The sequence below is a fragment of the Trachypithecus francoisi genome, unplaced genomic scaffold (genome assembly GCF_009764315.1).
Source record: "Trachypithecus francoisi isolate TF-2019V2 unplaced genomic scaffold, Tfra_2.0 Lachesis_group0, whole genome shotgun sequence".
NCBI classification, from domain to species: domain Eukaryota; kingdom Metazoa; phylum Chordata; class Mammalia; order Primates; family Cercopithecidae; genus Trachypithecus; species Trachypithecus francoisi.
The window spans coordinates 13832397-13845458 of record NW_022681453.1 but is presented as its reverse complement, the minus strand read 5'-3'; the positions used below and the strand labels follow the sequence as shown (position 1 = coordinate 13845458).

Here is a 13062-nt window from a genome sequence, read left to right as displayed (position 1 = left end):
CGTATCTCAAAATAATAAGAGCTATTTATGACAGACCCACAGCCAATATCATACTGAATGGGCAAAAACTGGAAGCATTCCCCTTGAAAACTGGCACAAGACAGGGATGCCCTCTCTCACCACTCCTATTCAATATAGTGTTGGAAGTTCTGGCCAGCGCACAGGCAAGAGAAAGAAATAAAGGGTATCCAATTAGGAAAAGAGGAAGTCAAATTGTCCCTGTTTTCAGATGACATGACTGTATATTTAGAAAACCCCAACGTCTCAGCCTAAAATCTCCTTAAGCTGATAACTTCAGCAAAGTCTCAGGATACAAAATCAATGTGCCAAAATCACAAGCATTCTTATACATCAATAACAGACAAACAGAGAGCCAAATCATGAATGAACTTCCATTCACAATACTTCAAAGAGAATAAAATACCTAGGAATCCAACTTACAAGGGATGTGAAGGACCTCTTCAAGAAGAACTACAAACCACTGCTCAACAAAATAAAAGAGGACACAAACAAATGGAAGAACATACCATGCTCATGGATAGGAAGAATCAATATCATGAAAATGGCCATACTACCCAAGGTAATTTATAGATTCAATGCCATCCCCTTTATGCTACCAAAGACTATCTTCACAGAATTGGAAAAAACTGCTTTAAAGTTCATATGAAACCAAAAAAGAGCTCGCATTGCCAAGACAATCCTAGGCCAAAAGAACAAAGCCGGAGGCATCATGCTACCTGACTTCAAACTATGCTACAAGGCTATGGTAACCAAAACAGCATGGTACTGGTACCAAAACAGAGATATAGACCAATGGAACAGAACGGAGCCCTCAGAAATAATACCACACATCTACAACCATCTGATCTTTGACAAACCTGACAAAAACAAGAAATGGGGAAAGGATTCCCTATTTAATAAATGGTTCTGGGGAAACTGGCTAGCCATAAGTAGAAAGCTGAAACTGAATCCCTTCCTTACACCTTATACAAAAATTAATTCAAGATGGATTGGAGACTTAAATCTTCAACCTAAAACCATAAAAACCCTAGAAGAAAACCTAGGCAATATCATTCAGGACATAGGCATGGTCAGGGACTTCATGTCTAAAACACCAAAAGCAATGGCAACAAAAGCCAAAATTGACAAATTGGATCTAATTAAACTGAAGAGCTTCTGCACAGCAAAAGAAACTACCATCAGAGTGAACAGGCAACCTAAAAAATTGGAGAATATTTTTGCAATCTACTCATCTAACAAAGGGCTAATATCCAAAACCTACAAAGAACTCAAACAAATTTACAAGAAAAAAACAAACAACTCCATCAAAAAGTGGGCAAAGGATATGAACAGACACTTCTCAAAAGAAGACATTTATGCAGGCACCAGACACATGAAAAACTGCTTTTCATCATTCGCCATCAGAGAAATGCAAATCAAAACCACAATGAGATATCGTCTCACATCAGTTAGAATGGCGATCATTAAAAAGTCAAGAAACAACAGGTGTTGGAGAGGATGTGGAGAAATAGGAACACTTACACTGTTGGTGGGGCTGTAAACTAGTTCAACCATTGTGGAAGACAGTGTGGCGATTCCTCAAGGATCTAGAACTAGAAGTACCATTTGACCCAGCTATGCCATTACTGGTTACACACCCAAAGGATTATAAATCTTGCTGCTATAAAGACACATGCACACATATGTTTACTGTGGCACTATTCACAATAGTAAAGACTTGGAACCTACCCAAATGTCCATCAAAGACAGACAGAATTAAGAAAATGTGGCACATATACATCATGGAATACTATGCAGCCATAAAAAAGGATGAGTTCATGTCCTTTTTAGGGACATGGATGCCCTGGAAATCATCATTCTCAGCAAACTATCGTAAGAACAGAAAACCAAACACCGCATGTTCTCACTCATAGGTGGGAATTGAACAATGAGAACACTTGGACACAGGAAGGGGAACATCACACACCAGTGCCTGTTGTGGGGTGGGGGCAGGGGGGAGGGACAGGATTAGGAGATATACCTAATGTAAATGACGAGTTAATGGGTGCAGCACAGCAACATGGCACATGTATACATATGTAACAAACCTGCACGTTGTGCACATGTACCCTAGAACTTAAAGTATAATAAATAAATAAAAAATAAAAATAAAGAGTCATCCACAGCCACCACTGGCAGGGTCCCCTGCATCTCTTCCCCAAGCATTGGTGCCAAGGCTGGGGTGGAAGGCTGTCCCAGGACAGGGTTTGGTCTAGTGCTGGGCTTCCACTGCAACCTCTCTGGGGCAAAGGAAGTTGCCCACATCTCCCCTTTCTTTCCAAGGAAGAGCAACATTGATGTGGATCAAGGACAATATGGCAACCTTGAGAGAACACTACAGTTTTTAAGGAGAGGAGTCAAAGGGATTTTAAGAGAAATGGACGGGGCAAGATCACCCCTCTTTCCTGGTTTCTCTCTTGTCTCTCTGTGCTCCCCACATTGTACACATCTGCTGTGGTGAGATGGGCGTGTGCACTAAGGGGTTTGCAAGGCCATAGGAGATCTAGGTGCGGGTGTGGGAGGGGAGACAGAGCAGGCAAGTGAGCAGCCTCTTGTTTAGGCCTTGAGCTAAAGAGAGAAAGAAGTCTTCCTAGCTCACAGCTGGTCCAGCCTAATCTTCTGAAGAAAGATCACATGGAACTCTGAGCCAAAAGCATTGAGAAAATCTAGATCCATGTGCCCCAAATTTAAGCTGTATCCATGCCACCCAAATTTAAGCATGCATCAGAATCATATGGCAGTCTTTGTCAAAACCTGGATTGCTCGGCCTCATCTCCAGGATTTCTGAGTCAGTATGTCTGGCATGGGACCCCAGAATTTGCATGGTTAGCAACATCCCAGGGAATGTGGATGCTGCTGGTCCAGGGACCTCACTTTGAGAACCACTGCTCTAAAGGACTCCCTCACCCCTTCCCACCCTTGATGCACCCTTCCTTAGCCCAGGGTATTTCCCAGGCCACTACAAAAGCTGTTCCTCATTGTGGTAACTTGGTTAATTGTTTGTGATCCTTCCTAAGCTATAAGCTCTCAAAGAATGGGTCCAGCCTCTTTCTTCACCACGATATCCCAAGCACCCAACACAATGTCTGGCACATTGTGAGTACTGAATAAATATTTGTTCAATGAACAAGCAGATTTGCCTGGTACATCCCCTCTGTAGCATGAAATCTACAGCAGTGCTGGAAGGCTGATTGAGGATGAGGTACTGACCATGTCCCTTACTTTAGACAGGATCAAGGAAAAGGCAGGCCTCACAAGCCTCTGTTCTCTTTGGAAACTGATCCACCAGCAAAGTGCTGCAAATAGCCAGGCACATGCAGACCCCCATTTACTTCTTCGGGGCCAAGCTGAGTGATGATCAGACATCAAGCTTAGGCCATCTTGTCTGAATTCTTTATTTTACAGATAAGGAAACTGAATCATGAAGGGACAAGTGATCTTTTCAAAGCACATTCACACTGATGGTTTCTGAAACAGTGCTTTGTAGCAATGCAGTGAGGAAGGTTAGGGGTGTCCCCACATTACAGAAGACACAAGGGCAGTGGCAGAGTAGGTGTTGGCAGTTGTGAGAAGAGTCACAGTACTCATCATTTGTCAGACGTTTTTCACTGTGCCAGGCACTCTGACATTTTTCAAGTACAAGGTGACCTCCTGCTTCTCCTCTGAGGTAAGCATTCAGTACTTTAATTTACCAGAGTAGGAACCGAAACTTAGAAAGCTGAGTGATCTGCCCATGTCACAGGTGGAGAGCTGGGATTTGAACTTGGCCCATGTTTGACCATTGCATAAAGCAGGAATGGGGCATCAGAAAGGGAAGCTCAAAACATAACCAACAGACCTATATTCCCTCCATGCTGGAGGTTCCTGAGGCAAAGCCACTCTCTGAGGTTTGGTGGGGAGGGACGTGGGGAACACAGAGCAGAGGGACAGTGAGCTCCCAGAGGCTGAAGGGCATGGGGTGTCAAAGAGAAGCTGCTGCCTCTGTGCACACCCATGTCAGTTGGTTTTGAGGAACAGGACTCAGGATTCCAGTTTAAATCCTTCCATTCACAATCTTTAAGGAAGAAGAAAAAAACAAGTCTGCCGCTGACTGCAAGAGCTCTGTGCCCTGCCCCCATCCCACATATACACATCCCACACTTCAGTTGCTCCAAACATTCTGGGAACATCTCACTGCCACCCACCTCACCCAACTCAGTTTCACCTGCCCCCAATTCCCTTAAGGCTGAGCTCCCAGGGCCAAGACTCAAGAGCCTCAGAGTGAGCAGAGAAAACCCTCGCAGTTAACTTGGCCTCCAGGAAGTGGCCACTGGTGGGCGTTGTGGCCATTCATGAGCACCCAACCACACAAAAAGAAGAACTTTGTCACCCTTCTTGTCATTTTGAAAGACTGTGAAACTGGAGTCAATTCCCCATCATCACACAGGAAGCTGAGCACTTCCTACTCGGTCAGGACCTTGAATTCATAAAAACTTGGAAAGCCCCAGAAACAAAGACTTCATGGACAAAGTCCCTTGGAACCACGGTAAGTGGCACTTGTTTTCCTGTCTTATCTGTTACTATGGAGGGCAGTCTTGTTCAAAGACATACATGCAGCTAGGGGCTCCTCAAAGGTGAGGGGAGTTCTTTGAGGGCCAGGCAAATATCTAATTAGCCCATGGATGCATCTCCAAGGCAATTAATACTGTAGCAATACTGAGAATGGTGGATTTATAAAGCTGGGTGCTCAGAGGAAATATAGGCTTTTTTGCTAAAAAGGAAGCTTACTTGAAGGATTGGCTGTTGGTTACTGATTAAGAAAGTCGGTCAGTACTAAGGGACAAAAGGTGTTTTCTGTGGAAACCTATCCAACAAGAAATTACTTGGGCAGGCGCAGCGGCTCACGCCTGTAATCCCAGCACTTTGGAGGCCGAGGCGGGAGGATCATGAGGTCAAGAGTTGAATCTGGGAGGTGGAGATTGCAGCGAGCTGAGACTGAGCCACTGCACTCCAGCCTGGCGACAGAGCAAGAGTCTGTCTAAAGAAAAAAAAAAAATTACTTGCCAAATCCCTCCATGTAAAGGAAAACCAAACATGGTGTACGAAGAAATTAAAGCAAGAGAGAAATATTAGTTAGAAAAATCTTGGCAGATGCAAGGATGATTTGATACTGAACCTATCTCTTAAGAAGACTAGAACCAAGGATCCTCAAAATCGGCACTGCTGTCTTTGGAGGAGGTAGGCTTTCACTCACTCAAAGGCAAGGAGCTGGCCAGGTGATCTTGGGGGCATCTGTTCTGCTTTACTAACAAAGACACAGGTCAGGATTTTGTTCTGAAGATAGAGGGGCATGGTGGCTCTTTACAGGTAGCTACTTCATAGGTGGTCTTGGTGGGTCTCAGATTTCAAAGAAGAGATGGAAACTCCCAGAAGTTTGCACAGCCTACCACCAGGCTATGTGCCACTCACTGATCCTTTAGTTCCCGCACCAAGCACTGGGACAGTGCTGGCTGGACTGTTCAGAATGTGGGGCCTGGGCAGTGATGTGCTGGTAAATGTTCAACAACTGGCTCTTCTGAAGAAAAGATCCCTGCTTTACAACATTTGTTGATTTTCACGGTATAAATGCTCCCACTGTGGTCAGTTTCAAGCTACCAACATGCTGAATGTGGAGTGGGGAAGAGATGCCCACAACTGGCATTTATGAACCAATATAAGCCAGCCAGCACACCATCAGCCTGGGTGTATTTCACCATCACCGATTGCTCTATATCTGCTCAGAAACTTCACCAACTCCCAGGCTGGAGGACACTGGCAGTGGAGGGTCCAGGATCCAGGGCTATAGCTGACCACTGTGCAGTGGCCTTGAGGCCGACTTCTGCAATAGAATACAGCAGGGCTAGCAGGTTAGATGGCAACATGGTCCTTTGCTTTCTCTTGTGGGGCCGCACCCCAGATCACCTCCCTTTAGGAACAGCATGCCTTGGAGTGGTTGCCTAGTGCTTAACAAGTTGGGGAAATAACAAATGGGTTGGCGGTAGGGGGAGTACAGAGGTGACTCGGTTTCAAATGCCACCTGACAATGTTGACCCAACTTGCCTTCAACTTTGCCAAACCTTCCCAGTAACTGAACTCATGGGGTCAGCCTCACACTAGCTGTTCTTCATGCTTTCCAAGCTCTTTGCTTATGTCCACTGTTAACCTGCCAGCCCACGGAAAAGTGCTGACTACCAAACTGAACTGTCTGCCCTTATCAGCAATAGCTGTGGCCACAGAAATTAGAAACTGCCAACACAGCTTTGTTAGTGACCGGTAGCCTGACTCTCTCCAGAAAGAAGGCTGATTGGATCTCTCTGGAGATGGAGGAGTGGGCCAGGGGATGGGTTTGATGAAAAATTAAAGCTCCTCACTTCCCACCCTAATAGAGTATCTCCCCTTCCAGCCAGGGTGACCTATACCCTCCATGTGCCTTAATCTCCTTTACAATGGCTGTTGAAAAAATGTGAATTGTGTAAGCAGGAAACATTCCTTAAGGAGAGTAGAAGGAAGAACACCAGAGACCCAGGTTTAAGATAGAAATTATAAAGTAGGTGCCACTTACTTTACTGATCGGTATTTGAGTCAAATCAATTTAGATTGGTGGCAATAGATTGACAATTTCAAATGTCATTCACACGGAAGGGACCATCACTATCCACCATTATCAAGAAAAATCACTTTCTAGATTAAATACAAAGAGATTTGGCAGGGGAGATGGGGGACAGGGTATACCAGCCAGCCAGGGACATCCTGGACATTGGTGCCTGGGATGCACTGGTGGTGACAGGCCTCAGGGAAGGGCTCCTGCAGGGAAGGAGGTCTCTCAGGGAAGGTCCCCAAGAAAAGTGCCCTGGCCTGGCCCTTGCCAGGTGGTGGTGGTGGGGATGATGGTGGCACTTTTCTCATATATTACTTCACAGTAGCCCTACAAGATAAGAGTTGCTTTGCCACATTACAGATGAGGAATGACGCTCAGAGAGGTAAAATAATTCATCCAAGGTCACAAAGCTCGTAGGTTACACCAAAGCCCATACTCCATTTGGGGAGGCATCTTTAATAAGCAATTGGAAAGGATTCAAAAAGTGTGCCAAAAAAGCAGGGACTGGGAGAAGTCCTACAAAGGCAACCTACGGAGTGATTCTTTTTTGTTTCATTTTTGTTTGCTTTAAGGCATCCCTAGGTAAAAATATCTAAGAGCTTATCTCAGCAGAATTCAGCTAGTCACTGTGTAACATCACCTCATAGCTCCAGACCATTCTGAACTCTTCCTCCCCTGACGCCCAGTTTTCTCTTTTTCTGACCAGGTTACCTCCCTCCTCCCTGCCTGCACTTTCCTCTCCTTTCAGACGGTCTGCAGAGTGACCTTAGACCTAGTGCCACCTAAGCACTGTGCAATGTGGGTCAGGCTCAGCCCACTCTGGTGCTCTCAGTTTCCTCATCTCCAAAATAATGGGGTTGACCTACTAGGATTTCACTATGGCAACACCACTGGTGTTTGGGGTAGAACGATCTCTGCACTGTAGGACATCCTTGGCCCTGCCTACCAAATGACAGTAGCGTCCCCCAGTTTTGGTGACAACATCAACAAACACCCACACATTTCCAAGTGCCTCAAGGGTACTAGGTCACTCTTGGCTGAGAATCTTTTTAGACCAAAAGCCATGAAGATCTGTTTGTATCTTACTCTGAGCCAGGACCATTTTCTTTCTCAGAGTCCTCCTGTGGGCTCCACAGTGCAAAGTCACCGCTCAGTGACAGTGACAAGAAAGCGTAGTGGTGTCAGGGCTGGGCATAAGAGTGATGCACACCTGGGTTTGAGCTCCAGCTCTGTTCTCACAAGAGGTGTGTCCTTGAACATGTTTCCTAACCACTCTGAACCTCTGTTTCATAACCTCCTAAATGAGAACAATAATGGGACCCCTCCAGGGCTCTTTAACCCTAAGTCCCATGCCTAGCCCATGCGGGTGCTTAGGAAGTGTTGGTTATGAATAGTGTGGTAAAGTCTCCCTCTGGCTTTCCACCCACTGAGCTTATCCCTTACAAAACTCTTTGCCGAAATGATCGAATTAATGATTTGTGCATTCATTTGCTTATTGCTTCCACTCTCTGTTAGACTACAATTTCCTAGAAGGCAGAGAGGACCTAGGTTTCTCTAACACTCCATTTTCTCCCCAAAGCATGGTACACAGAAGGCACTCAATAAACATTTATTGAGTGGCTGAAGAAATGTCCCCACCCCCTTGTCTTTACTGTCCAGTGCCCACTGCCTTTAATAGCAGAGTAAAGACATTTTTTTTTTTAACCTGTAGGAGAAGCCAGGATGGAGACTCCAGACACCACAGAGAACTATGACATGATCACCGAATTTGACTATGAGGATGCAACTCCATGCCACAAGGTGAATGAGAGGGCCATTTTGGCCCAACTGCTGCCCCCTCTGTACTCCTTGGTATTTGTCATTGGCCTGGTTGGAAACCTCCTGGTGGTCCTGGTCCTTGTGCAATACAAGAGGCTCAAAAACATGACCAACATCTACCTCCTGAATCTGGCCATTTCTGACCTGCTCTTCCTGTTCACACTGCCCTTCTTGATCTACTACAAGTTGACGGATGACTGGATTTTCGGTGATGCCATGTGTAAGGTCCTCTCTGGGTTTTATTACACAGGCTTGTACAGCGAGATCTTTTTCATCATCCTGCTGACGATTGATAGGTACCTGGCCATCGTCCATGCCGTGTTTGCCTTGAGGGCACGGACCGTCACTTTTAGTGTCATCACCAGCATCATCATTTGGGCCCTGGCCATCTTGGCTTCCTCGCCACTCATGTACTTTTCCAAGACCCAGTGGAACATCACTCGCCACAGCTGCAACCTTCACTTTCCTTACGAAAGCTTTCAGCAGTGGAAGCTGTTTCAGGCTCTGAAACTGAACCTCTTTGGGCTGGTGTTGCCTTTGTTGGTCATGATCGTCTGCTACACAGGGATCATAAAGATTCTGCTCAGACGACCAAATGAGAAGAAATCCAAAGCTGTCCGTCTGATTTTTGTCATCATGATCATCTTCTTTCTCTTTTGGACTCCGTACAATTTGACTGAACTTATTTCAGTTTTCCAAGAATTCTTGTTCACCCATCCGTGTGAGCAGAACAGACAATTGGACCTGGCTATGGAAGTGACGGAGGTGATCGCCAACATGCACTGCTGTGTCAACCCAGTGATTTACGCCTTCGCCGGTGAGAGGTTCCGGAAGTACCTACGGCAGTTGTTCCACAGGCATGTGGCCGTGCACCTGGTTAAATGGCTCCCCTTCCTCTCCGGGGACAGGCTGGAGAGGGTCAGCTCCACGTCTCCCTCCACAGGGGAGCATGAATTCTCTGCTGGACTCTGACTCAGACTACAGGAGGCCAACCCAGAACCAGCAGGAGTGACCTGCCAGGCACATTGAGCCAGCAGCCTGGCTCTCCCAGCCAGGTTCTGACACTTGGCACAGCATGGAGTCACAGCCACTTGGGATAGAGAGGGAAAGTAATGGTGACCTGGGACTTCTGAGGCTTCAGTCTCTTCCATGAATTTCCCTGGTAGAAAGGAGATGAATGAGCAAAACCAAATATTCCAGAGACTGGGACTAAGCGTACCAGAGAAGGGCTTGGACTCAAGCAAGATTTCAGATTTGTGACCATTAGCATTTGTCAACAAAGTCACCCATTTCCCACTATTGCTTGCACAAACCAATTAAACCTAGTAGTGGTGAATGTGGGCTCCATTCAAAGTGAGCTTGTGAGCCATGGGAGACACTGATGCATGAGGAATTTCTGTTCTGCCATCACCCCACTACCCTCCCACTGCCAAAGATCTTGGAAATAGTGATTTCCACAGTGACTCCACTCTGAGTCCCAGAGCCAATCAGTAGCCAGAATCTGCCTCCCCTCCACTCCCACTGCAGGATTTGGGCCCTTGGAATCCTGGGGAACAAAGAACTAATGATGGAATAATTGAGACCTAATGAGAAATAGAAATGGGGAACTACTGTTGGCAGTGGAACTAAGAAAGCCCTTAGGAAAAATTTTTATATCCACTAAAATTAAACAATTCAGGGAGTGGGCTAAGCACGGGCCATGTGAATAACATGATGTGCTTCTTAAAATAGCCATAAAGGAGAGGGACTTATCATTTCCATTTATCCTTCTTTTCTGACTATTTTTCTGAATCTCCCTTCTCTTCAAGTTGGGTGATATGTTGGTAGATTCTAACAGCTTTATTGCAGCAATTAGTAACAGGCAAAAGGAACCAGAGTTGGTTTCCCTTCTGTTTGTTCTTCATCTAAGCCTTCTGGTTTTATGGGTCAGAGTTCTGACTGCCACCTTGGACTTGTCAGCAAAAAAAATGACCTGCTGTGTAAGCTGACAGTATTTGTAGCTGATAGGGGGTTGGACGGAAAGTGTCTACTAGGAAGGTGCCTGCCCTTGCAGGAGGGTGGGGTGAGATTCTGTGTTGATGTAGGAGTCCGAGAGGGCCCTTAACTCAAAGGAGCTTATTTATCCAAAATGTTCTGGATGCGTCATCTCTAACCAAGGACCTCCTATTTATCATGCCTTTGTTCTTTTTTCCCTCAGATGTATATTTCTTTAAAAATCATTTTCCTAATAACAAAACTTATTTATAAAACAGCTTAAAAATACAAAGAAAAAAATCCCAAGCACTGACATTACCTACACTTCCACTACCCAAAGACAAAATTGCCCACTGTGCACTTTTGGGTATATTTTCTTTTAGTTTGTTTTTTGTTCAGTGCATATTTATGATAATAACAAAGATGGACTTCAATTGTACCCACTGCTCTGTTGTTGGTTTTAATTAGCAGCAAGTTGTGATCACTTTCCCAGGTCAATAAATCATTTCAAAGCATGGTTTTTGGTGCCTGCACTGAAGCCTGTGGCAGGGATGCACCCTAATTTACTCCACCCATTTCCCCACTATTGCTTGCACAAATCAATTCAACCCAGCAGTGATGACTGTGGGCTCCATTCAAAGCAAGCTCTTGAACCATGAGAGACACTGATGCATGAGGAATGTCTGTTCTTGCAGGGTGCTCAGCTCAGTGAGCCAGACAGACACACGGATGCCAACAGGACCCAGGCAGCATGGCAGGGGGTTGGGGGGGACTACAGAGCTCAGGGTGCCAAGGCAGTAAAAAGGAAGAAGGAATCACCAGTCAGAAGGCACCCTAAGCTGACGGGTGTCCCACCTTACAACACAGTAACACCATTGGACTGACTTTCCTCCTTTATGGACACTAGAGCTGCACTCTTACCAAACCACCCACTCCCTTTAGTGGGAATTATGTTCACATGTGGTCTCTGTACAAAGAAGCTGGTGTCATGATGGTCTCGAAAACTTTTGTCTGGGATAGAGGAGGTCATGCCACCTGGGCTTACACCCCCACACAAAAAATATAGACAAATACAGGCTATGGAGTCCAGGTGGATGTCAGCTTTCCAGTTATAAACCCACCAGCTCTCTCAGTGTGTAGAAAGGAGGCTTAACTGAATTAAGACGTATTTGTCTACTGCTTTAGTAAAATAAAACTGCATCAGAAAACATTTGGTCCACAGTGAAATCATAATGTGGAATATTTCACAAGATCCTCCAGTTCCATTTTGAAGTAATACTTGTTTTTCCCCTTATTACAAAGGGAATTTCTAGTTGTAGAAAACTAGAAATAGCTAAAAAACACAAAGGAGAAAAATGAAAGCACCTGCAATTCTGCTCCCCAAATATAACCTCCCTTATACCACTGTTTTAGTACATTTCCTTCTAGTACTGTTTTCTAAATGCACACACATACATAGACAATCACACTTAATATTTTGTGTGCATGTAACCTCATTAATGTTTGACACGTAGTAAGCACTAAGTAAATGCTGGCTGAGGGAAGCTCAATTTCTGAGCTCCAATTTCCTAATCTATAAAGTGAAGAGGAGCCTGGTATCTACCTCATGCTGCTGTTCTGAGGATTAAATAACATAAAGTTAGGGAAATTGGGCAGTATTCCTCCAACATTATCCAATAAGACTCCGGCCAGCACCTTTCCTTGGTCACTCAAGACATGCCAGCTCCTCCTGACTGTCTCCCCTACCCCTCCCATGCCCTGGTCCTATGCTAATGGGGTACAGCCCCAGACTCATCGCTCTTGTTGTCCCCATTGCTTTTTCAATTTCTTCCTTACAGAAAGACTGTCAGAAGGGCACAAAGAACTCCCTTCTCCCCTATCCAGACTCACCAGTTGTCAGCATTTTCCCATGTTTGTGTTAAAGTCATCATTCTCTAGATGATAGATTAGATACATACACGCGTATGTATCTAGATCTAGATGCTAGATATAGATAAATAGACATACAATGCTATTTTTTTCTCCACAATCATTTGAGAGCAAGTTGCAAATACAATGCCTCATTATCATCATTACCCTCAGAACGTTTTTACTACCAACAAGGATATTCTCCCACATAACTGAAACAGGAAACTGGTACGGACGCAATATCATCATATTATCCGTAGCCCTGTTTCCAGTTTTGCCCACGTTGCCAGTAATGTCCTCTATAATCCCAGGGTCCAGAAACGCTTGTTTTACTTAGTTGTCTGCTCCTCTAGTCTCCTTCAAGAGCAGTTTCTCAGGCTTTTCTCGTCTTTCAAGACTTCAGCACTTCAGAGCAACACTACAGTTACCTGATAGACAACGATTCCTCGATTTGACTGACTGATGTTTCCTTAGTTCCAGGTTATGAAACTAGGGCAGAAATCTCACAGAATGATTGCTGTGTTCTCAGTGCATAATATCAGAACACACCTGATGCCAATCTTCCCCACAACTGGTGATGTTAAACTTTATCAGTTTCTTAAGAAGGTGTCTACCAGTTTTCACCACTGTAAAGCATTTTGTACTAATTACTTAATAGGTGACAATTGTTAGTTCACTTCCTTCTG

At 45.0% G+C, this 13062-nt stretch overlaps 1 protein-coding gene across 1 annotated transcript; it reads left to right on the top strand.

The window, feature by feature from the left end:
• The first annotated feature begins 4429 nt into the window (after positions 1 to 4429).
• Positions 4430 to 10985, top strand: CCR1 (C-C motif chemokine receptor 1). The gene is made up of 2 exons (XM_033204822.1): positions 4430 to 4585; positions 8388 to 10985. Exons 1-2 carry the CDS (start codon positions 4561 to 4563, stop codon positions 9464 to 9466), a joined length of 1104 nt encoding a protein of 367 aa, XP_033060713.1. The 5' UTR covers positions 4430 to 4560; the 3' UTR covers positions 9467 to 10985.
• The last annotated feature ends 2077 nt before the right edge of the window (positions 10986 to 13062 follow it).